Source organism: Amphiura filiformis, chromosome 5, assembly GCF_039555335.1.
Source record: "Amphiura filiformis chromosome 5, Afil_fr2py, whole genome shotgun sequence".
Lineage (NCBI taxonomy): Eukaryota > Metazoa > Echinodermata > Ophiuroidea > Amphilepidida > Amphiuridae > Amphiura > Amphiura filiformis.
Window position 1 is genome coordinate 44,631,481 of NC_092632.1, and position 27,377 is coordinate 44,658,857.

Sequence of the window (27,377 nt, forward strand, 5' to 3'; positions counted from 1 at the left end):
CACCGCGAACCCCTCCGTGAGGGTGATCTGGGCCCCTACAAATAGTGGTGTCAGCGTCGGGACCACGCTGGACTTTTTTGAGCTGATCAAAAAATCCAGGGTCCCGCACCCTACGGACTATCAACCCCATGAGACCCGTAGTCTTCAGTGGAGTGCGTCCGTATATGAGCCAAACGTCCAGGTAGCAACTGATGTTGACACCCCTGTGCTTCAGGTGCGCTGCCACCGCTCTGACCAAGAGTGTTAAACACCCTGGGAGAGATGGACAGGCGGATGGCTGGTATCAAAACTGGTATTTTTGATCCTGTACCTAGAAGCGCAGATGCCTCCGATCTTGAGAGGCGATTGGCATATGCAGATAGGCGTCCGAGAGATCTAGCGATGCTGTTCCCATGCCCCTGATGGAGCAGGCTAGCACCGGGCGAGAGTCCCCATTCTGAACCTCTTGGGCCTGAAGAACGTGTTCAACAGCCTGCGGTTCCGGATGGGGCTCCCGTCGCCGTCTTCCTTGGAGCCAATGGCTCCAAGATCACCCGTAGAACGGGGTAGACCGGGACAATCGCCCGCTTGCGTGAGAAGCTGTGTGATCCCTGTCAGTAGTGCCCGGCGCTGGGGGCCGTCTGGCGGCACTACTGTGGACCTCTGAAATGTGCAGGCGAATGTGGGGAGACTGGGTTGCCAGTCTGTAACCCCCACTCACCACTGACCATACCCAGGCGCTCAAAGAGATGGTTTCCCACCTCTGGGTGAAAGCCATAAGCGGTCGTCCACTGGGAGATCCCCTGTGGAAAAACCGCTGAGCCCCCAGGAATGCTCTGCCTAGCTTCCCTTGGAAGAGCGCTTGCTCTTCTGCGGGGCTTGCCAGCTGTTCCTGTGCTGCCCTTGCGCCTCCCAGAAATGGGTGCTGCAGAGGTAGTGGGCTCGGGTACTGTTGGTGGTGCACGGCCTGCTGAAGTCGGAGCTCCTACCCATGGTAAGGGCAGTTTCCGACCTCTTCAGAGTGCTCCGTTGGTAGCTTCTTTGCACGGTCCTCCACCGTGCGCAGAAGCATCCAAAGAGAAAAGGACCCTGCCTTTCCATCGCGTTGAGCGATTGGAGTGGCAGGCCCCTCCCCGGCGCTGAGTGGACACCCTATGGGCTAGGCCCATGGAGCTCTCGTTGAGGCTAGCTGTTAGCACCGCTAATAGGCTCACCTCATGGAAGAGCTCAGATGTTGTCTGGCGTGATACGCTTGCGACATCTGGGTCCCTCTCGGATCCCCTCAGGTAGGTCCCGTGGTCCTCCCGCGTTACACGCAGAGGAAGCGTGCAAGCACGCGGCGTCATAGCTCTACTGAGCTTGACAGCCCTACGAGATCTACCCGTGAGGTTTGCCGGGAATGAGAGTGCAGGCGTCCCCTGTGAGGAAGCAGCAGCTGAGCATCCTACTGAAAGGATCCCCTGGTCCTCCTCCATGGACTCCCCCTTAGGGGGTGTCCGGAGGAAGATCAGTGCTGTTGCTCCCCTCGCGGGGCAGCGGGGGAAGGAGACTGTAGTGATGTCACTACCGTACTCAGCTTCCGACTCCTTTCCCTCGCCCACAGTATCCGTATCATGCTCCGATGATGACGGTAACTGAGGACGGGCATCTGAAAGCGGGTAAGAAGGCATAACCACTGTGTGGCTCGCCGACTACCTGCCAGCAGAAGAGGGAGTACTCCCGCAAGACCCTGAGGTATCCGCCATGGCACCACTGGGTCCGCATGCTCTCGCAGCCGTCGTCCTAGCGCTAGCAGCACGGGCCTACCCTGATCAAGATCTGGGTTAGCCCCATGCCGGCTGGCCTGGTCAACAGCTGATGTTGGTACTGCGTGGCCATCGCTAGGCGACACTTGCCACGGTGCTAGGCCGTGGAAGAAACACCCTGCGGCGGGTACCACGGGGCATACCCGCCGCAGCTGACCCTGAAAGGATCCGCCACCAGGGTAACCCCATGGTACTGCAGTACCAGCACCGCCTCCCCTTGTTGCCACAGAGACTGTGGCGACTAAAGCGGTGCTGCGGTACCGGTGCGGTATCAGCGTGGGTACCCGTGAAGGTTCCCAACTGTGGACCGCTGTACCCTCGCCACACTGCGTTCCCTGTTTGGGGGATCAAGCTGTGTGCTGGCGTGGTACCGGCGCGGTACTAGCGTAGGTGCCCGTGAGGGCTCCCGGCTGTGTGCCACTGTACCCATGCCTCACTGCGTTCCCCGCAAGGGGATCAAGCCATGTGTATGGGTACCCCGCTATACCGGCTGTCCCTTGGCTAGAGGGAGCTTGCCTAGTACCACGGGTAGCTGAGCGTGCATACCCCGATCAATCACCTCGCCACCTGAATAGGCAGCGTCAATCAATGGAGCTATGCCCTGTTGATTTGACAGTGATCGATCAAGAGAGGGTAATTGACCCATTGACGGTAATGGATCACCCACGCTCCGCTGGCTCTCGAGGACATAAGTGGGTTGTTGATCAGCTAGGCTGTTCAAGCTACTCACTGTACCCTCTAGAGCTTCGCCCAAGGTCGCTGTGTGTGGCGGACCACTCACGGCAGCTATGGGCGGGTGCATAGCGGCTACCACTGAAGTCAAGCCGTAGCTCGTCTTTGTAGCTGCCACCGAATGCACCTGGGTCGCTGTCCCGTGAGAGACTGCGAGCCCAACCCCTGAATAATCGCCAGCCAGTCCCTGTGGACAGCCAGCAGCTAATCTAGGGCCCAGGGTATCACTCGGCGGTCCCGCCATGGAACGCTGCCGTGTGACAACCCCAGTTGGTTCTGCTAAGACTACACCCACAGCGTTAGCCGCGGTATCGTCTCTGCTGAACCCATGCATGCTAGGGTTCAACCCAGGCAAGCCCGGGTACCCTTGCATGCTGCCCGTCGCTGGCTACTACTGTGGCTGTTTGAGCCCGTGAGACATGCCTGCAACAGGCGGGTGTCCTCCTGCTAAAACCCGTGAGGATTTTCGCTAGAGGGCTGGTATCCTCCTGCTACAAAACCCGCTAGGGTTTTCGCTGGTGGTTACCGCTCTGCTGCCTGCTACTTTGCTCCGGCGTATAGTCAGTGCTTTCGCTGGCTGCTGAGCCTTTGGACGCGCTTAGCAGTCCCGAAGGAACCGCCTGCTTGTCCGGGACCGGAGCCCCTTAAGCAGACCTGCCATGACCCATAGGGGCTGTCACAGCAGAATCTACCGTATCGACTGGTATCCTCCTGCTGCAAAACCCGCTAGGGTTTTCGCTGGTGGTTACCGCTCTGCTGCCTGCTACTTTGCTCCGACGTATAGTCAGTGCTTTCGCTGGCTGCTGAGCCTTTGGACGCTTAGCAGTCCCGAAGGAACCGCCTGCTTGTCCGGGGACCGGAGCCCCTTAAGCAGACCTGCCATGACCCATAGGGGCTGTCACAGCAGAATCCACCGTGTCGACCTTACCAGTGCCCTTGGTAGATTTCTTCTTCGTCTTATGGCGATGGCGACGGAGCCTATCCCAATCGTCAAGCTGGAACTCGGAGAGTCCTAAGCAAAAGAAAGACATCTAGAAGATCGTGAGCACTCCTGTGGGTGAAACAGAGCGGGTGTGGGTCCCGCTCCGTCACCAGGGAAGGGCAAGCCCGACAGGGCCGAGGCGAGCGAGGAGAAAAGGGGGGGCACTACCCCCCAACACGCGACTCAAGCCCAGTAAGCAAACCTGAGCACGGAGGCTGGTCGCTAACGTTAGTGGTAAAGTAAGGACTGGCTAACTTTATTACTAAAATGTCCGACGGGTCCCTACCAATCCCCACCGTATGAATATCTGATTAACTCGTCTTTATTGGACGGTAATGAAGACATAACGATAGAGTAATCACCCTAACATAGCAACAATAACCTACCGTACATGAAATACAATGTGTATGTACAAACATCTATTGTAACTTACAGGCTGCAATGGTTGTTTTACGTGGGAAACAAAATGAATGGCGTCAACGAAATGGCCATTTTGAATTGCTCGTGTGTCCCGTATACAACGGAGGCACGATATGTAGCTAAGTTTTGGATCGTTTTTTGTCACTTTTTCGCCAGAAAATGCCGTCAAAACTATCCTCAGCCGAACAATACCGGTTTGGTTTTACCTAAGGTGTGAAACTACAACCGTATATCTCGCCTCGGTCGAGAAATTGATACACAGTGCTATGAACAATCGATAGGCACGTCTGTGTCAGTCGGAGACCAAGGAGAATAAGGGGCGATCATATGGTGTGACGTCACCTTTTGGGTGAGTCCACCGGGGATCGGGGTTTTTGTTATTTATTCATTTATGTGGGACAAAATGACTATTGGTTTTTCCGCATCTCGGGATCGATGCAAGAAGTATCTTAATCAACATCGGAACGGTAAGATCGACCGATGTACTGAGTCTGTATTTTGAGCCCTGCTACAAAATGTACATTTATGCCAGAGCTGAATTTTCAGTCTCTGAATCCCATTCTCATAGAAACAAACATTATTGATTTCTAAAAATATGATTATTAACATTGAACATGGTACAACTGGCGTTAATTGCACATTGCCAATGAAGCTTCCTTGCGCCATGGTAACTGAATTGCCTTAATCTGTCTCTGGCCTTGGAAACAGAAACTTGACAATGCCATTAGCAATTAAATAAGAGCACTAATAAAAGTGCTTGGAAATATAATTGGTAAAGAATGATTTATATAATGTAGAAAATGCGGAATTCATGTTTCTGCTGGCCTTGACGTACTTTTATTATGGTTAAAAAAATGGCGTACTTTTATTATGGTAAGAAAATAAATAAAAAGGCTTTGCAAGTGTCTCTCAAACATTTTGCAAAATGTGCTACTGTACTGCTACATGCCCCCCCCCCCCCACACACACACACCCCAACTCATTCAAAAATCAAAATAAGCTTGAGATACTCCTCAAATCTTCCATAATGAAATATTTGCAGGATTAATTTTTAAAAAGTTTACTACACTGTTCTACAATACAAGTACAAATGCTTACCAAAATTTTGTATCAATATTTTTTGTGTAAAAACAAAAAAAACTAGACTTAGCTGTGGTCTAAGACCACAAACGCAGCCGTGTTGTGACCCCTTAATTACCGTTGACCCCAAAATATATGAAAACCCCATAGACATTGGCTAATGTCAATGCACGTGTCCACGTGGCATCATTTTGCTATGCTTTTTGTGGCAGAAGGGCATTTTGAAGGTATATCGCTTTTATACCGAAGTGACCCCTTAATGACCTTTGACCCCAAATCTGTGTACACCCCATAGACACTGGGTAATAACAATGCATGTGTGCAAGTGGCATCACTGTCCTACAGAATCTGTGGAAGAAGATGCATTTTAAAGGTATTTCGTTTTATACCGGAAGTGACCCCTTAATGAGATCTGACCCCAAATAAAAAAATACCACATATACATTGGGTGACTGCAGATCATGTGTGAACATATCGTTACTGTCCCATGTTTTACTTAGCTAATAAAAATTTGTGAAGGTATTTCGTTTTATACCGGAAGTGACCCCTTAATGACCTTTGACCCCAAATCTGTGTACACCCCATAGACACTGGGTAATAACAATGCATGTGTGCAAGTGGTGTCTCTGTCCCACATAATTTGTGGCAGAAGATGCATTTTAAAGGTATTTCTTTTTATACCGGAAGTGACCCCTTAATAAGCTTTGACCCAAAATTTAAAAAAATACCACATATACATTGGGTGACTGCAGATCATATGTGAACATACCATTACTGTGCTATGTTTTTCTTAGCTAATAAAAATGTTTGAAGGTTTTTCTTTTTATACCGGAAGTGACCCCTTAATGACTTGACCCCAAATCTGTGTACACCACATAGACACTGGGTAATAACAATGCATGTGTGCAAGTGGGGTCGCTGTTCTATGCAAGTTGTAGGAGAAGATGCATTTTTAGTTGAAATCACGTTTTTGACCCCTGTGTGACCTTTGACCCCGCGCGTTTCATGTGACATGTAGGGGCATGGTCAATGATCATTGTGACCAAGTTAGGTCAAAATCGATGTAAGCATGTGAGTGCTAGAGCAAAGTATGTAATGGTTGACAGAAAGAAAGAACTAGACCACCAGCCATGCCGCGACATGGCACACAAGACGGCCCGAAAATGGATTTTCAACTTTCACCTTAAACTTTGACCATTTGGGCCGAGGCTATTATAGACTTCCCCCACCATTAATGGTGCATCACTGTAGCAAATAGGGGCTTAATCCGTCTTCCATAGGCTGAGATATAGCCACTTTTCCGTAATTAAAAAAAAAAAAATTGGCAAATTTGACGTTTTGACCCCCTTAATGTCTTTGACCCCAATATAAAAAAAACCTCATCTACACCGAGAAAATGCATTGTTACAGTTTAAATTTAAAAAATCTACTATGCTCAGTTATGGAGATAAAAATTCTTGGAAGTTATTTAGCTTAAAACCGGAAATGACGTCTTAGAAATGACCTTTGACCAAAAAAATAAAAATACCGTGCATACATTGGGTAACACTAATGCATATGAAGTTTATGTCACTCTACGTTTTAAGATAAAAAAAATAAAAATATTTGATGATTTTTGGTTTTTTACCGGAAGCGACCCCTTAATGACCTTTGACTCCAAAACTGTAGACACCTTAAAGACCCTGGTTGGTAGCAATGCATGTGTGCTAATGGCGTCACTCTGCTATGTAATTTGTAAAGACAGTGATTTTTTGAATATTTTTAGCTTTCAGACCGGCAATGACCCCCTTAATGACCTTTGACCCCTTATCTGTGAACACCCTATATACACCGACCAAAGTCAAGTCACATGACCTAAGCATGTCACCATCACAATGTTTGCTAATGCCGTCACTCTGCTATGTAATTTGTAAAGACATTGATTTTCTGTATATTTTTCACAATTTTTGGCTTTTATACCGGAAATGACCCTCTTAATGACCTTTGACCCCTTATCCATGGACACCCCATATGACCCACGAGTCAGAGGTTCTTCTGATAAAGTTTTGTAGTAATCAGTCTAATCGTCTAGAAGAGGATATTTTTGACAATTAAATCACATTTTTGACCCCTGTGACCAGGTCAAAGGTCAATGCAACTTTATGCAAGTCAAAGTCATATGACCTGTGCGGGCAAGGTAAGTGGTTATCCTTACCAAGTTTAGTCACAATCCATCAACCAACGACTGAGCTATAGGCACGAACGTGGTTGACAGAAAGAAAGAAGATCCCAAGCAAGACAGGACAAGACGGCGCACGCCATCTTGTAAAGAAGAAGAACCTGTAAGAAAAAAATTGGCCAATTTCTCCAAAACAACTACATGTACGTGTATTAATGTGCACTGCATGACCATAAAAGCACACATTTATCCAGGCTAAGAGTGAGACATATACTTTTTCTGTTTGCCAGATCACCTGGAGTCCTGAATCAAATTGAACGTCAGAACATTCCTTCTCAGTTTTTGAAAATTAGAGGCAAGCTGTCTGCTGCATTCCCTGATATTTACATCACAGAACTCTGCACTGATCACTCTGCTGCTCTATTTTAAATTATTGGGCTTTTGTGAGAGCGATATATCATATTCTGGCATAATTTGTACAACTTCATTCTCACTTCTTACGTTTTTTAAACATTGCCATTTATAACTCAATTAATCAAAATAAACCAAACTATTTGAACATAATCATTCCCACAAAACCAGGCGTTATCTACATGTACATGTATCACTCTACTCTACATGTACATTCATTTCAATTTTTGAAATAATCCAAGGGAAACCATTTGATTTTAAGGGGGTTCGAAACGATGTTTCTGGAAAACAGAAACTGAATTTAGAACCATTTGAATAGATTGAATAAGTTAAGCTAAATACACTGAGCAAAATAGTTTTTGTTTGAAGGAAATCGGACATACGGTTGTCAAGATATGCATGTTTTTGGTTTCTTTGTATTCTATTGTTTTTGCCAATATATTGATGAAGTTAATGAGGAAAATTGGCAAAATGTGCTCATGAATATTCATATTTGCCAATATTATACCAATATCTTATGAATAAACCTTCATACTACTTTTATTTTATATGGTTTTGACATGAAACTTTGCCAATGTGTTTCTATGGCCTAAAACATTACCATGTGATTTTCCATTATCTAATTTGCATATTTGCATAATTAATTAGCATTATGCAAATATGCAAATTAGGGGAAAATCACATATTAAAGGTTTAGGTCATAGAGACACATTGGCAAAGTTTCAGGTCAAAATTCTTAAAGGTAAAAGTAGTATGAAGGTTTATTCATAAAATATTGGGAAACTATTGGCAAAAATTAATATTAATGAGCACATTTTGCCAATTTTCTTCATTAACTTCATCAATATATTGGCAAAAACAATAGAATACAAAGAATCTTTCAACAGCAATATCTCAAAAACCGTTTGTCCGATTTGGCTCAAATTTTAGAATTAAGATTATTTTGCATATCTCTCTGCAACAAGTCTATTTTAATCTCAATCAGAGCAACTTGATTTTGCCTTTTCGTACCACCTTAAAACCCATACATTATTTATTAACAAAATAATGTGCTGTGAATAACACATAAAACGTGAGGACAGAGCAGTTCAAACATAAATGAGCTATGCACTCTTTCTGACCTGGAAAAATCCTCTTTGTTCAGATTTACCCTCAAAATTGATACCCAGTATGAGTCATAAATTGCTAACAAGTGCATCACTAGTCACTAGTCTGTGACAATAATGGCATCTCTCCTAAAGATCTGGGAGCCTCATTTATAAAATGGCTATTTAAATCTGCTATTGTGGTGATAAATGTCAGTTTTGTGCATGGTGCCACAAGTTTTTGTGCTTGAATGTGATGATAGCCCTTGATATCAACTGCATTAGCAAATTTTGCATGCAGGGATAATAAAATGATGAGTCTTTTTTATTTAAAAGTGTACATGTATGCACATCAACATGGACCTTATCAGGACAGGGCCATGCTGTTGCATTTCGACAAGAATCTTTCTATTTTGACAAATATTTAATGTGAATCTCTGTAGATTTAATATTTCAGAATCAAATTTATGATAAGCACGCAAATAATCTTTTGCAAAATCAAAATTTATTCTCGCACAGCAACAACAAAATTCTGAGAGAAATTTTTCATTTTAAAATTGTTAGTATTTTCAATGAAAACTGACAAACACAGGTTATGTACAATGTACATCAGAAATTCAACCATTGAAACATTTATCAGCTTTCCAACTTACAATTTATAAATCAACCAACTGACTTATTGCATGATTTTCAATCAATTGTAAACATATCAAATATGCTTCAAGAATTATTTACAGACGATAACAAACAATTTCACGATCCAATAACGATCCAAATCATCAACTACAAGTGCCCGACCCTCCGTTTATTGGCATGAAATTGTGACTGGCAAATCCAGTTTGACAAAATTGGATTTTCCATTTATGACCAGAGGGTTATCGTGATCACCACCACGGTACTGTATACTAGCTTACACCTGCCATGTTATTGCTACAGCACGGCTGAGTTTACCCACACGCTTGCCTGCCGCAGACGGACCTGTGCGCCCGCACGGCGAATCATCGCCTAATCGGCGTAAATCTGCCGTGAGGGATGGTGATCGTATGCGTAATCAGAAATGACCTAAGCATGTCACCATCACAATGTTTGCTAATGCCGTCACTCTGCTATGTAATTTGTAAAGACATTGATTTTCTGTATATTTTTCACAATTTTTGGCTTTTATACCGGAAATGACCCTCTTAATGACCTTTGACTCCTTATCCATGGACACCCCATATGACCCACGAGTCAGAGGTTCTTCTGATAAAGTTTTGTAGTAATCAGTCTAATCGTCTAGAAGAGGATATTTTTGACAATTAAATCACATTTTTGACCCCTGTGACCAGGTCAAAGGTCAATGCAACTTTATGCAAGTCAAAGTCATATGACCTGTGCGGGCAAGGTAAGTGGTTATCCTTACCAAGTTTAGTCACAATCCATCAACCAACGACTGAGCTATAGGCACGAACGTGGTTGACAGAAAGAAGAAAGAAGATCCCAAGAAGACAGGACAAGACGGCGCACGCCATCTTGTAAAGAAGAAGAACCTGTAAGAAAAAAATTGGCCAATTTCTCCAAAACAACTACATGTACGTGTATTAATGTGCACTGCATGACCATAAAAGCACACATTTATCCAGGCTAAGAGTGAGACATATACTTTTTCTGTTTGCCAGATCACCTGGAGTCCTGAATCAAATTGAACGTCAGAACATTCCTTCTCAGTTTTTGAAAATTAGAGGCAAGCTGTCTGCTGCATTCCCTGATATTTACATCACAGAACTCTGCACTGATCACTCTGCTGCTCTATTTTAAATTATTGGGCTTTTGTGAGAGCGATATATCATATTCTGGCATAATTTGTACAACTTCATTCTCACTTCTTACGTTTTTTAAACATTGCCATTTATAACTCAATTAATCAAAATAAACCAAACTATTTGAACATAATCATTCCCACAAAACCAGGCGTTATCTACATGTACATGTATCACTCTACTCTACATGTACATTCATTTCAATTTTGAAATAATCCAAGGAAACCATTTGATTTTAAGGGGTTCAAACGATGTTTCTGGAAAACAGAAACTGAATTTAGAACCATTTGAATAGATTGAATAAGTTAAGCTAAATACACTGAGCAAAATAGTTTTTGTTTGAAGGAAATCGGACATACGGTTGTCAAGATATGCATGTTTTTGGTTTCTTTGTATTCTATTGTTTTTGCCAATATATTGATGAAGTTAATGAGGAAAATTGGCAAAATGTGCTCATGAATATTCATATTTGCCAATATTATACCAATATCTTATGAATAAACCTTCATACTACTTTTATTTTATATGGTTTTGACATGAAACTTTGCCAATGTGTTTCTATGGCCTAAAACATTACCATGTGATTTTCCCGCCCATCTAATTTGCATATTTGCATAATTAATTAGCATTATTAATTATGCAAATATGCAAATTAGATTTGCGGGAAAATCACATATTAAAGGTTTAGGTCATAGAGACACATTGGCAAAGTTTCAGGTCAAAATTTTAAAGGTAAAAGTAGTATGAAGGTTTATTCATAAAATATTGGGAAACTATTGGCAAAATTAATATTAATGAGCACATTTTGCCAATTTTCTTCATTAACTTCATCAATATATTGGCAAAAAAAATATAGAATACAAAGAATCTTTCAACAGCAATATCTCAAAAACCGATTGTCCGATTTGGCTCAAATTTTAGAATTAAGATTATTTTGCATATCTCTCTGCAACAAGTCTATTTTAATCTCAATCAGAGCAACTTGATTTTGCCTTTCAGTACCACCTTAAAACCCATACATTATTTATTAACAAAATAATGTGCTGTGAATAACACATAAAATGTGTGGACAGAGCAGTTCAAACATAAATGAGCTATGCACTCTTTCTGACCTGGAAAAATCCTCTTTTGTTCAGATTTACCCTCAAAATTGATACCCAGTATGAGTCATAAATTGCTAACAAGTGCATCACTAGTCACTAGTCTGTGACAATAATGGCATCTCTCCTAAAGATCTGGGAGCCTCATTTATAAAATGGCTATTTAAATCTGCTATTGTGGTGATAAATGTCAGTTTTTGTGCATGGTGCCACAAGTTTTTGTGCTAATGTGATGATAGCCCTTGATATCAACTGCATTAGCAAATTTTGCATGCAGGGATAATAAAAATGATGAGTCTTTTTTATTTAAAAGTGTACATGTATGCACATCAACATGGACCTTATCAGGACAGGGCCATGCTGTTGCATTTCGACAAGAATCTATCAATTTTGACAAATATTTAATGTGAATCTCTGTAGATTTAATATTTCAGAATCAAATTTATGATAAGCACGCAATAATCTTTTGCAAAATCAAAATTTATTCTCGCACAGCGCAACAAAATTCTGAGAGAAATTTTTCATTTTAAAAATTGTTAGTATTTTCAATGAAAACTGACAAACACAGGTTATGTACAATGTACATCAGAAATTCAACCATTGAAACATTTATCAGCTTTCCAACTTACAATTTATAAATCAACCAACTGACTTATTGCATGATTTTCAATCAATTGTAAACATATCAAATATGCTTCAAGAATTATTTACAGATCGATAACAAACAATTTCACGATCCAATAACGATCCAAATCATCAACTACAAGTGCCCGACCCTCCGCTTATTGGCATGAAATTGTGACTGGCAAATCCAGTTTGACAAAATTGGATTTTCCATTTATGACCAGAGGGTTATCGTGATCACCACCACGGTACTGTATACTAGCTTACACCTGCCATGTTATTGCTACAGTAAGGCTGAGTTTACCCACACGCTTGCCTGCCGCACGGACCTGTGCGCCACGGCGAATCATCGTCTAATCGGCGGTAAATCTGCCGTAGGGGATGGTGATCGTGCGTAATCAGAAATGACCTAAGCATGTCACCATCACAATGTTTGCTAATGCCGTCACTCTGCTATGTAATTTGTAAAGACATTGATTTTCTGTATATTTTTCACAATTTTTGGCTTTTATACCGGAAATGACCCTCTTAATGACCTTTGACCCCTTATCCATGGACACCCCATATGACCCACGAGTCAGAGGTTCTTCTGATAAAGTTTTGTAGTAATCAGTCTAATCGTCTAGAAGAGGATATTTTTGACAATTAAATCACATTTTTGACCCCTGTGACCAGGTCAAAGGTCAATGCAACTTTATGCAAGTCAAAGTCATATGACCTGTGCGGGCAAGGTAAGTGGTTATCCTTACCAAGTTTAGTCACAATCCATCAACCAACGACTGAGCTATAGGCACGAACGTGGTTGACAGAAAGAAGAAAGAAGATCCCAAGCAAGACAGGACAAGACGGCGCACGCCATCTTGTAAAGAAGAAGAACCTGTAAGAAAAAAATTGGCCAATTTCTCCAAAACAACTACATGTACGTGTATTAATGTGCACTGCATGACCATAAAAGCACACATTTATCCAGGCTAAGAGTGAGACATATACTTTTTCTGTTTGCCAGATCACCTGGAGTCCTGAATCAAATTGAACGTCAGAACATTCCTTCTCAGTTTTTGAAAATTAGAGGCAAGCTGTCTGCTGCATTCCCTGATATTTACATCACAGAACTCTGCACTGATCACTCTGCTGCTCTATTTTAAATTATTGGGCTTTTGTGAGAGCGATATATCATATTCTGGCATAATTTGTACAACTTCATTCTCACTTCTTACGTTTTTTAAACATTGCCATTTATAACTCAATTAATCAAAATAAACCAAACTATTTGAACATAATCATTCCCACAAAACCAGGCGTTATCTACATGTACATGTATCACTCTACTCTACATGTACATTCATTTCAATTTTGAAATAATCCAAGGGAAACCATTTGATTTTAAGGGGGTTCGAAACGATGTTTCTGGAAAACAGAAACTGAATTTAGAACCATTTGAATAGATTGAATAAGTTAAGCTAAATACACTGAGCAAAATAGTTTTTGTTTGAAGGAAATCGGACATACGGTTGTCAAGATATGCATGTTTTTGGTTTCTTTGTATTCTATTGTTTTTGCCAATATATTGATGAAGTTAATGAGGAAAATTGGCAAAATGTGCTCATGAATATTCATATTTGCCAATATTATACCAATATCTTATGAATAAACCTTCATACTACTTTTATTTTATATGGTTTTGACATGAAACTTTGCCAATGTGTTTCTATGGCCTAAAACATTACCATGTGATTTTCCCGCCCATCTAATTTGCATATTTGCATAATTAATTAGCATTATTAATTATGCAAATATGCAAATTAGATTTGCGGGAAAATCACATATTAAAGGTTTAGGTCATAGAGACACATTGGCAAAGTTTCAGGTCAAAATTCTTAAAGGTAAAAGTAGTATGAAGGTTTATTCATAAAATATTCGGCAACTATTGGCAAAAATTAATATTAATGAGCACATTTTGCCAATTTTCTTCATTAACTTCATCAATATATTGGCAAAAACAATAGAATACAAAGAATCTTTCAACAGCAATATCTCAAAAACCGTTTGTCCGATTTGGCTCAAATTTTAGAATTAAGATTATTTTGCATATCTCTCTGCAACAAGTCTATTTTAATCTCAATCAGAGCAACTTGATTTTGCCTTTCGTACCACCTTAAAACCCATACATTATTTATTAACAAAATAATGTGCTGTGAATAACACATAAAATGTGTGGACAGAGCAGTTCAAACATAAATGAGCTATGCACTCTTTCTGACCTGGAAAAATCCTCTTTTGTTCAGATTTACCCTCAAAATTGATACCCAGTATGAGTCATAAATTGCTAACAAGTGCATCACTAGTCACTAGTCTGTGACAATAATGGCATCTCTCCTAAAGATCTGGGAGCCTCATTTATAAAATGGCTATTTAAATCTGCTATTGTGGTGATAAATGTCAGTTTTTGTGCATGGTGCCACAAGTTTTTGTGCGAATGTGATGATAGCCCTTGATATCAACTGCATTAGCAAATTTTGCATGCAGGGATAATAAAAATGATGAGTCTTTTTTTATTTAAAAGTGTACATGTATGCACATCAACATGGACCTTATCAGGACAGGGCCATGCTGTTGCATTTCGACAAGAATCTATCAATTTTGACAAATATTTAATGTGAATCTCTGTAGATTTAATATTTCAGAATCAAATTTATGATAAGCACGCAATAATCTTTTGCAAAATCAAAATTTATTCTCGCACAGCGCAACAAAATTCTGAGAGAAATTTTTCATTTTAAAAATTGTTAGTATTTTCAATGAAAACTGACAAACACAGGTTATGTACAATGTACATCAGAAATTCAACCATTGAAACATTTATCAGCTTTCCAACTTACAATTTATAAATCAACCAACTGACTTATTGCATGATTTTCAATCAATTGTAAACATATCAAATATGCTTCAAGAATTATTTACAGACGATAACAAACAATTTCACGATCCAATAACGATCCAAATCATCAACTACAAGTGCCCGACCCTCCGCTTATTGGCATGAAATTGTGACTGGCAAATCCAGTTTGACAAAATTGGATTTTCCATTTATGACCAGAGGGTTATCGTGATCACCACCACGGTACTGTATACTAGCTTACACCTGCCATGTTATTGCTACAGTAAGGCTGAGTTTACCCACACGCTTGCCTGCCGCACGGACCTGTGCGCCACGGCGAATCATCGTCTAATCGGCGGTAAATCTGCCGTAGGGGATGGTGATCGTGCGTAATCAGAAACTTTGGCAATCAAGACCAGCCGAGGGCTTCTTCAGTTTGATACAGTCTATACCCTGTCATCTAATTTAAAAAAGATTTCGTAAAATGATAAAATTACCAGTGACAAAATTGCTGAATTATTGATGAAGGGATGAGGGTTATTTACATGTATCTTGTGGATATACAATTTCTACATATTGCACAGTGCGCAATTAATTTTATTCTAATTTTTAATTAATTTAATTGGAAATTTGACTGAACTTCCGTTTTATTCCAAATCCAACTAATAGATAAATCTCATACATGTAGCAAGCCATTTCAAGCACAAAATGGGCATTAATTTAAAAACCATTATCAGCAAAGCATCTATTCTTCTGTTGTCTTGGAACCCCGGGCTTGGAACTTAAGTCAAATTTAATTTTGCTACATGTAGATGAATGAATTGACTTCCAAATGTTAACTTCAAAATCAAATGACATATAATCCTAAGTAATGACGTCAATATTTTAACAAATTCAATTAGCCCAATATTTTTTACTAGTGGTCAATATTAAATTTAATGTACAAAAAGAGATTATTTTCTTATGCATGGGTGAATTAATCAATGCATTGATATTGCCCACTTTTTAAACTCTTAAATTTTGTGGTGCAGTTAATGCATTTTTCCCTTTTATCAAGATTTTTTTTGTATTGTTTGTTGTTTGTTGTTTTTTACAAAGTACAGTGTGTATTGTGTAAGTTATAAATAACAGATATGATGTCAGAGTACAGTGACCTGTTCAGTTTGTGGTTGTCAGACATATTTTTGGTACCTGGATGCAATTTTTTTTGGAGCAAAATTGAAATGAATTCCACAGTGCAACAACTAAATTGCATTTCTTACACAGTATACTTTTATGGGATTTCTTTCATCAATTGGTAAAAATAAGGCGAGATGTACTGGAGTCTGGAGGTATCAAAGTCATTATTTATCAGCCATAATAAGTGTAGAATTCAGTTTAAAAAGTGATCTGTGTTTTAGATTTTGGGTTCACTCAGCAGGACAATGGCAGTCAGCCCTTGTCATTTTAGGTTATTTTGTGCACCACATATATGGCATTTTTATAATGTGTACATCCCAGCAAGAACTTGATGTTAAAAAACAATGTCATGTTATTATATTTATAGGGTATGTGCATTAGTATTTAAAGATATGTTTTAGTGGTACTACACCCCTGGCCAATTTTGTGCCTATTTTTTGCATTTTTCTCAAAAATTATAGCGCATTGGTGACAAGTAAGATATGTATATAGGGGCAAGGACTACAACTACTGCACTGAAAATTCAGCAACTCAAGGTAAGTAGTTAAATTGATTTATTGATCAAATATTGGTTTTCCCTCATTTTTGACTGTAACTCCACAACTGTTGTCTGTGCTGAAATAAAATTTTCAGTGCAGTAGTTGTAGTCCTTGCCCCTATAATATAAATATCTTACTTGTCACCATTGCGCTATAATTTTTGAGAAAAATGCAAAAATAGGCACAAAATTGGGCAGGGGTGTAGTACCCCCTTAAAAGTGTTTTTAAAATAACATTAAAACACAAACCTTGCTGCAAAAAAAGTATTCACAAAACATTTGGCAAAAAATGTTACCAAAAATACACAATAACATTTGAGACATTTTAAAAATGTTTTTGTACATGTGATGTAACAGTGTTTTTTCATGCAAACCTAACCTAATTAATTAATTATATTTACTCAACATTTAAATGTTACATCTACGGTAACAATGTATTTTTTTTAAACTTTTGTCCAAAACCAAAACACGTAACTATAACATGTTTTGTTTACATTTTAAAAACATTTTTGTTTTGTGTTTGCTGGGTACCGTTACTTGAATATTTAAAATGCAGTACACTGTAGGCCTACTCTGTACACATGAATCAAAATGACAAAAATTGTAGTGTAACGGTCAGAAAACAAGCTCACAAACAAACATGAAGTTATGAACAGTCAACTGTTAAAACACATTACATCTTAAATTTGAATTTAATAACGTTAGCAGGGGCGGCGCCAGGGTATTTTGATAGGGGGAATACGATTTTAAGACATAGTTATGCGGCGCAACAGCGCTGGCCGTCGTGCTTGCGTCGTGCTTGTCTGAGGGGGATGTGCCCCCCTCAGAATTTGAAAAAAATTTTTTTAATGAAAGCACAATGAAGCCATTTGATGCACCTTTTTCGGGTTATTTATTTATTTTCCAACTGCATATTTTTATGAATTTCATTCACGGGCCCAACTTTCGGCCCGCTGGCTTTAGGCATGAACCTACTAAATTATGTTCAATTTTACCTTTCTTACTTTTTTTTCCATGCTTTCACCTTTTCTTGAGATTAAATTTCTTTCTATTGACCATGTTTACCTATTTACCCCCACTCCTTCCAAATTGTTATTCTTACACAAATAATCGGGCATTACAATTATTAGAGCATATAAGTCCCAGTTATGCAAAGTTTAAGTCGCAACCAGTGGCGTAGTCTAGATATTGACATGTGGGGATAGGCAGGGTCAGAATTTCGGCGAGAATCCGCAAATCAATTCTCCCAAAGATTCTCGTAAACAGATTTGCGTGAATCAAAGTTGATTCTCGCAAACTTTTGTAGTTTACACAGAATTTGATTTGCAAGAATCAAATGATTCCCGCAAATTTATTCTGCAAGAATCAAGATTGATTCTCGCACTGTAAAACAAAATTCTGACCCGGATAGGTTTGGAAAAAATGTTGAAATATTTATCCATTAATCCAGCACCTTTTGGCAACATACATGTAAGTTTATGGTATAAATGTTCTTGAAGTGTGCAAAAATTTTGCAATATTGAAGCTAAACTGGTGAAATATGCATGGTGGAAAAGTGAAATAAAGTCGCGCGAAGTGTGCAAAAATTAGCAGGAGGCATGTGACTTTCATGGGGGGAAAAATAAAACTACAGTATTCCACATGGGGCAAGATGTCCGAAGGGGGAGCTTCCACCTTCTCCTAACTATGGCCAGGGAGGGGAATGGCTCCTCTTCTTCCCCAGTTCCTCTCTTACTTTCTCCCCTCCCTTTCCTCTTTCTCTTTTTCCTTCATTTTACCTCTTATCATGCCAGGGGGAAATTTCCCCCCTGTGGCGCCGCCTCTGAACGTTAGTATTTAAAGACTATATTTCAAAGTCAGTTTTTTACATGTCTGTACAGTAAGTGAAACTTGTGTCAGCATTTGGTTAAAAGGTAAAAATCTTGAGTATGTATCATTTAATTAGTTGCAACTTTGTAACAGGAAAGCCCAAGCTTTTATTGGGTTTTCCCAAAAGTTGCAACTAGTCTTAAAATAAGATACATCTTCAAGCTTTGTGAGAAACTTACCTGAACAGGGGCACTGCTAGCTTGTGGCCTATTCATGCTGCTATCTAAATCACCAACCCTTGCATCTCTGTCTTCTTCCCATGGCAGCTTTGACCTTCCTCTTCCAGCACTATAGAATCTCTTTGGTGGGGTTTCCTGTGTACCAGTCAGCATCTTAGTCGGCGAGATTTGACCAAGTTCCAATCCTGGCTCTGTATTGCTTCTTTCCCTTGCACTACTTGAACTCCCTGTACCTTTAAGAATCCACAGTGTGTCCGCCCCTGTGTTGGGAGAGCTACGACTCGTAGCTGATGAAGGAGTACTGCTGGCGTATTTCACAAGACCATCATCATCTATTCTTGGTAACTGTCTTCGTGCAAGTCTAGCCTGAACTGCTTTCATGACACCCTCTTCATCCATGTTCAGTTCAACTTGGTCTACAGCATGGATGAGTGGGGCAATTCTGCTTGGGCCCATAGCCTGGGCAAGTACTGCAAAGGCTTCTAATGATGCCTGTCTTACCCTACGTTTTGGATCACCTAAAGTCGGTGCTATTGCATCGCAAAGTTGTGCAAGATCAAAGTCATAGCTAGGGAAAGTTAATAGTGAAGTGATGATTATATTCAATGCTTCCTCACGCACGCCAGATTTCCGATGTTTGAGACTTTCTGCAACAACTGCCACAACAGGCTTTGGGGATAGAATTTGCATCAGCTGCATGAGAACTTTGATATTTGCCTGTTGAATGACCACTTTATTATCTCCAAAACGCTTTGCTAGTGCCGATACCAGTGGTTTTAGGTACGGTTTTACTCCAACACTTAGCTTGGTGACAAGTATTTCAAAGATGTGCAATGTTTCTAAAGTGACCTTGAAGTTCATATCATCAACTAAATTGCACAGAAATCCAATAAAGGCCAACATGTGTGGCAAAATTGGTCCTGTATCATCCACGTTTCCCAATATGGTTTTTAACTCCCCAACACCTTTTGCTCTGACATTCCAAGAATCTTGGTTCAAAAGTTGGTTCATGACTTTCACTGGAACAATACCAAACTCCAGCTTTGTCTCCAATTCAGATGACTTTCTTGGTAAAATTACATCTGGCTTAGTTCTGTTTGAGTTGAGATCAACCGAATTCACATAATCAAGGTCCACACTAACTGGTCGACTTGATTTTCTGACATATGCTGACCTTATATTGGGAGGCAATTCTTTGACATATCGTTCAAATTTGGAGTCACCAACTAATGAACGTATTCTGTCCAAAGAAATGTCTGCAGTTCTAACTTCATCATCACTTGAAAATTTGTTTGCTAGTGACTGTGTGACATTCGATAAATCTACATTGGCAAATTCTGGAGTAAGGAGAACTGGTAAGTTAATTGTAGCTTCTGCTCTAATTCTGGGATTATCACTTTCAATACCATGTTTCACCAATGCAGAAAATACTTGTTGAACATTTGTTGTATGCTTCATGTAAACATGTAAAGTCTGTATTACTGACTTTCGTACAGCAACTTTACTATCTCCTAGATTGGTGACTAGTTGTGGCAAAACAATATACATACATGAATCAAGCTCTGAACCAAATTGTGGTACAAGTTCACAAATCAACTGTATACATTTTAACCTAACGTCCCAGTTCGGATCCTCCAACACGTACGCCAGCCCATTGAAAAGGGCATGGCGATTTTCGATCGTAAGTCGACCGCCATCTCTACGAACCCTTTTGATAAGTTCATCCAGAATATGTGTTCTCTCTTCGGCATAAGAATCATCTTGTAATTGTGCTATTATTTCTTCTTCATCCATATTTCCCGAATCGTCAACAACACGGCGTTGTCCATTCACGGATAAATGGTCAACATGGCTGAACTTGTGTACAGGGATCTTGGCAACCGGTGCAGCCATGAAAGCCTCACGTAAATGGCAATAACACGGCGAAAGAATTGTGTAATAACTACCCACATGAGTTGTCCTGCCGGTTTTCAACCTCGTAGACACCGAGAAAATTACATTTTGAATCGAATTATCAACAAATGTTAATCATCCAAATACATTTCCAACACTTTTCTGCTGTTGTAGAGTGTTGACATCGTTCACATTCGATCACTTGCACAGCAAAATGGCGATACTGCTATTTTGGTCACGTGACTGTCAAGCCTTGAGAACCGGAAATTTTTGACGAACCACAGCTCGCGATCGATCGATCAACATCCTCATCTTTCAAAAGTCCAAAAAAAGTTTCCTATTTCGAAGTAGACTACCCCAAAGAAGTCAGAAGTCCTGAACTATAATCAGCCACTTGGGAAATGAAATAATTAGTTTAGATACACATACTATTTTAAAAAAAGCAACAAACAAAAAAATTAAACATGCACGTTTTGTATTTTAAAATATGTGATGAACAGTTTTGGTGGTGAAGTCACACAAAAACGCCTTTTTGTATCAATTTTTTAACACACTTACTGTCATGACAAATGGATGTCAAAATTTTGTGTGTACTGTGCGGGGTACTGTGTAAACTAAATACTGCATCATAAAAATGTTATTTATTATTTTTGGATAGCTTATAAATCACTTTTGAGTTGTTGTTTTTAAATCACTTTTAATCACAAATTTGACCATAAACCCAAAAATGAAAAAGAAAAAAAAACACCCCTAGAATGGTCTCTGTAGATTAAAAATACAAAAAAGCAAAATTTGTAATTCTTTCTATAGTGTGTTTAAAAAAAATAAAGGCAAAAAGGGGTTGTGTGTATGTGTGTGTGATTTTCTCCACAATTATTGTTTTACACCTCATCTATTAATTATATAAATTTCTTGACGAAGAAATGACTTATTTTCTTTCCAAAAATGCATACTTTTGCTTATCTTGTCCCAATGCAACCAATACAAGCAAACTGTACAAGGGCTCCAAAAGTGAGGAGGGTGGAAATAAATATCAATTTTGTTGTTGCTGTTGGATTTTGTTTTTTGTGGTGTGATTTATGTGTCTTCCATAAAAACCTGTTAAAATTACATTTTTTTTTGTATAACACATTCTAGGATTTTCTATATTAAACGTCGCATAGTGTTATATTTATAGTCATGAGTGCTCATAAATAGGCCTACCTTGGTTGTGGGATTGAAAATTGACTCATTCTTAAAAAAAACTCTTTATCTACTGCTGATAGCAAATATCAATTTAAATGTCATCTACTGCTGATAGCAAATATCAATTTAAATGTCATCTACTGCTGATAGCAAATAACAATTTAAATGTCATCTACTGCTAATAGCAAATAACAATTTAAATGTCATCTACTGCTGATAGCAAATATCAATTTAAATGTCATCTACTGCTGATAGCAAATAACAATTTAAATGTCATCTACTGCTGATAGCAAATAACAATTTAAATGTCATCTACTGCTGATAGCAAATAACAATTTAAATGTCATCTACTGCTGATAGCAAATAACAATTTAAATGTCATCTACTGCTGATAGCAAATAACAATTTAAATGTCACCTACTGCTGATAGCAAATAACAATTTAAATGTCATCTACTGCTGATAGCAAATAACAATTTAAATGTCATCTACTGCTGATAGCAAATAACAATTTAAATGTATCTAACTGCTGATAGCAAATAACAATTTAAATGTCATCTACTGCTGATAGCAAATAACAATTTAAATGTATCTAACTGCTGATAGCAAATAACAATTTAAATGTCATCTACTGCTGATAGCAAATAACAATTTAAATGTCATCTACTGCTGATAGCAAATAACAATTTAAATGTCATCTACTGCTGATAGCAAATAACAATTTAAATGTGATCTACTGCTGATAGCAAATAACAATTTGAATGTCATCTACTGCTGATAGCAAATAACAATTTGAATGTCATCTACTGCTGATAGCAAATAACAATTTAAATGTCATCTACTGCTGATAGCAAATAACAATTTAAATGTCATCTACTGCTGATAGCAGCAATAACAATTTAAATGTCATCTACTGCTGATAGCAAATAACAATTTAAATGTCATCTACTGCTGATAGCAAATAACAATTTAAATGTCATCTACTGCTGATAGCAAATAACAATTTAAATGTCATCTACTGCTGATAGCAAATAACAATTTAAATGTCATCTACTGCTGATAGCAAATAACAATTTAAATGTCATCTACTGCTGATAGCAAATAACTATTTAAATGTCATCTACTGCTGATAGCAAATAACAATTTAAATGTCATCTACTGCTGATAGCAAATAACAATTTAAATGTCATCTACTGCTGATAGCAAATAACAATTTAAATGTCATCTACTGCTGATAGCAAATAACAATTTAAATGTCATCTACTGCTGATAGCAAATAACAATTTAAATGTCATCTACTGCTGATAGCAAATAACAATTTAAATGTCATCTACTGCTGATAGCAAATAACAATTTAAATGTCATCTACTGCTGATAGCAAATAACAATTTAAATGTCATCTACTGCTGATAGCAAATAACAATTTAAATGTCATCTACTGCTGATAGCAAATAACAATTTAAATGTCATCTACTGCTGATAGCAAATAACAATTTAAATGTCATCTACTGCTGATAGCAAATAACAATTTAAATGTCAACTACTGCTGATAGCAAATAACAATTTAAATGTCATCTACTGCTGATAGCAAATAACAATTTAAATGTCATCTACTGCTGATAGCAAATAACAATTTAAATGTCATCTACTGCTGATAGCAAATAACAATTTAAATGTCATCTACTGCTGATAGCAAATAACAATTTAAATGTCATCTACTGCTGATAGCAAATAACAATTCAAATGTCATCTACTGCTGATAGCAAATAACAATTAATATGTAACCTGAATAACAATTTAAATGTCATCTACTGCTGATAGCAAATAACAATTTATATAATTTTAATACTATTCACTGCTGAAAGCAAATATAATTAGGCCTATTTCGCACAGTTATCTGTATAGCTGATATCAAATACCGCTTTTAAATGCTATAATGCGGCTATATAATAGTTATCAGGCCTAAAAAGTAAATGTGCCATATATTGGTGATATTTTTGTAGCAAATTTATTTACAGCTTTATAATTATTTGAACAGCTTAAAATGTTACGTGCTGAAGTTACTGTTGATAGCAAATAGCCATATAAATGCTATCTACCGCATGTAATTGTGCTATTTGGTGCTGGCAGCAATAACCATTATTATCGCTTTGAATTTCCATATGGGTAAACATGGTAAAGGTGCTTTATTTCAATGCTAAGGCCTAGGCTATCTACTGCTGACATCAAAATGCTATATAGGCCTAATGCTGGTAGGGAATAACCATTTCAATGCTATATATCATGCTATCTACCGCTGATAGCGAATAACAGTTTGATTGCTATCTATTTCTAATAGCAAATATCAATTTCAATATCTACAAATTAAAGAGTTACCTAAATGCTATCTAAATTATATACTTTTGGTTGCTTTCTACAGTCCCCATGTGTTAATTGAATACACCGTCACGTAGGCCTATATGAATGTTGATACTTATGTAATGAAACCAATCAAGTTATCTGAAGTAAAAGCATGTTGCAGTTTTCATCAATAAATCGAAAAATGCACAATCCCAAAAATAGACACAAGAAATGGGTTTAAATTATATTGTGCGGTCAGCTTGGTTCCAACTTTATCCCATAAAAGTATTTATGAATATTCCTTTACAGTATACCAATGTTTAGCTATGGGTATCCTCTGTCCAGAAATATTAAAATAAGTAGGCCTACAAACAGTAATGTGCATGACGTCATGAGTGCGCCTTATAGGCCTCGCGCAAATACAGAAAGTCGGTTAACACTTGATTTTTCGGCTAAAATCCCCCAAACGTGCAATTTACACTGGGTATTTATAATGGGAGCGTCGACGAAGTTGTGAGTGTATAGGGTAAATTAAAATGGGCACAAATGATGGACCTACTCCCGATTACAGACAAAATTAATACAGCACTCATTGTTTTGGATTAAAAAGTGTCCATCCTGTTTTGCCAAATGAAACAGAGCTTACCTGCTATTCTAACTGATGGCAATAAAAGTTAAATTTAAACATGCGTTTTAGTGTATTTTTTTATGCTGTGACTTGTACTATACGACTAATTATTTCAGGTTAAGCATTATAATTTTTAGAAAAACATTTTCTAATATTTTTATAACCAATTATCAAAATTAATATAAAACATACCGGGTAGCATTTACTCACAATTTTGAATGCTTAGACTTTTTGTTCCAAATCTTTTGAATTTTGAGATAGCAAAATTGTATGTTTTTGGCCCATTTCCCTCCAAATTGAAAAAATATTAAAAGTTTATTTTTATTGTCATGTAGATAGTAGGCCCCCTAATCCTACTAAAGTTTTAGAATTTAGCTATGTCGCAAAACAGTAATAGGATAATATTAAAAAAATAAATAAAACCGTAAGTCCTGTATTTTTCTGGGATCAGGACAGGAGTACGATTGTCAAGTCATTTGGTGGTGGTTTACCTATGCAATTTGGCACTTTGTATCAAAAGCCAGAGGGGTTGCAGCAACAACAAAATTAGCCCAAATCACTCCTCTATCAGAACTTTGGGAGTACCAATAACTAAGGTCCGTTCATACTACGCCGAAGTTGAGTAATCCCTGAGTAATCTGCAGGCCTGTAATCTGCCATACACAGGGATACTGATGCCATGCCCTCTCTTAAAATAATCAATACTATATAGATTTTAATGTGATGGCGCTATGTAAATATTGTGAATGATCAGAGCAGAAAAATAGTCGGGGAAAATGCTCAGGATCGTTTGCTGGCAAATGCTACAAGATTGGGGTTCTTCGAGGTATAGGGGCCTGCCACCTAAAACTCCGGGGGGCACTCCAACTTTGGAGGTGACGCGTATGTAGGGCTGTTAAGCCCCCATATTTTTTACGAACACATGCTCTGTCACTTGGCCGAAGACCCCCTATTTTTCCATTTGATCTGTCACCCAAAGACCCTTACAAGTTCAATTTGAACAACAACTTTCATTTATCACTGATATTGTTACTTATTTTGAAAACACAATGAAATTTGAAGCCATTTAGAACTAGGGTAGCTGCAGGTAATATGGGACAGCAGGTAATATGGGACACCTGTTTTCATTTTAACAAAAAGTAGCTTAGAGAAGGTAAACACTTTAAGTTGATTTGTTAAGTGTTTAGAGACATCAGTTGTGCTTCTAGAAATGCAGTTTTGGAGTCTGTGTATCAAACCCTTGGAAATCAATGCCAAAAAGAGTGAAATTGCCCAAAAAATTATGTCGTTTTTTTGGCCTGATATAAAATCAATGACGTCACATTTTATGATTGTGTATCCAAAAACTCTGGTTCTGAGGGGCATTTGTCATTTTTATGATCTTTAGGTGATGGGTTAAACTTATCAGCAGGTAAAATTCCACTGACAAGTGGCACTTTCCTTTTATAAATGATTATTTTCTCTGATTTTCAACTGAATGGGTGCAGGTAATATGGGACACATAGGAAATTGTGTGCATTGTCAATGCGAAAAGCAAAACTATTTAGAAAATTGAATTTTCTTGTAGAAATTTGCATTTAACATTCAAAATCATGTAACAAAAATGTTTTTAGAACAAAAGAGTGATTTTCTGAACTTTTTGATTTTCACCATAGAGATAACACAGTGTCCCATATTACCTGCACATGCAGGTAATATGGGACACTTGACGATGACGTCATTTTGACGTCATAGCGTCCAAACAAACATAAAAACAAGGTAACATTGCCTGTTTTATTAATCTTAAAGGACAGGTTGTTCATCATAACAATCTCTTGTGGGCATATCTTCTTTAGTTTTTATGCAAATAAGCTAAACGTCCTTAATGGTCCCATATTCCTTGCAGGTATACCCTAGAAATTCGATTTTCGGGGGTTTTGTGGTGCTGTTTCGGCTCTCACCCAAAGATTCCATTAAAAAAAAGCCTGTTCTCACCCAATGACCCCATATTTTTTACATTTTGTTCGAATGCCAAAAATCATGCTCTCACCCATTGACCCCATATTTTTAACATTTTGCTCTCACCGAATGCCCCTTAGTGCGAAAGTGCTAGCCCTACACCTAGGCCTATATCCATTTCATATTGAAGTGCCCCCCCCCCTGTGCTAAAACTGATCTTTCAGGGGTAGATAATGGAAAAGCGGGGCTTTTGGAGGATCTTTAAATTTAATTATTTCGTGGGCAAATTCTAAAAAATGTGTGTTTTGGTTGCAGATGCTGAAAGCCGGCCTCGGATTTTGGGGGCGGGCAAGGAGGTTTGTGAGAAAACGAATCAAATACCGTAAAATGGGGGTAACTTCGGTCAGCGGGGTAACTTTGGTCGGTCAAATATATTTATTTAAATTGTCATATTTTCGTACAGCAATATTGTTTTTAGTCATATTTGGTATGAATTTGTTAAGAAATATATTTGGAAGAAATAATAGTCGCTCATGTCCAATTTCCTCGAAATTTACGAAAAAATCAGGATTTTGA

General features: G+C 38.6%; 1 protein-coding gene across 1 annotated transcript in view; it reads right to left on the minus strand.

Moving 5' to 3' along the window:
- LOC140152224 (TOG array regulator of axonemal microtubules protein 1-like) overlaps window positions 1-20,925 on the minus strand; it is a 102,305-nt gene extending 81,380 nt beyond the window's left edge. Inside the window, exon 1 of the mRNA XM_072174526.1 lies at window positions 18,819-20,925. Coding sequence (XP_072030627.1) covers window positions 18,819-20,711 — 1,893 coding nt within the window. The 5' untranslated portion in view covers window positions 20,712-20,925. The remainder of the gene's footprint in view (window positions 1-18,818) is intronic.
- Window positions 20,926-27,377: the final 6,452 nt, after the last annotated feature.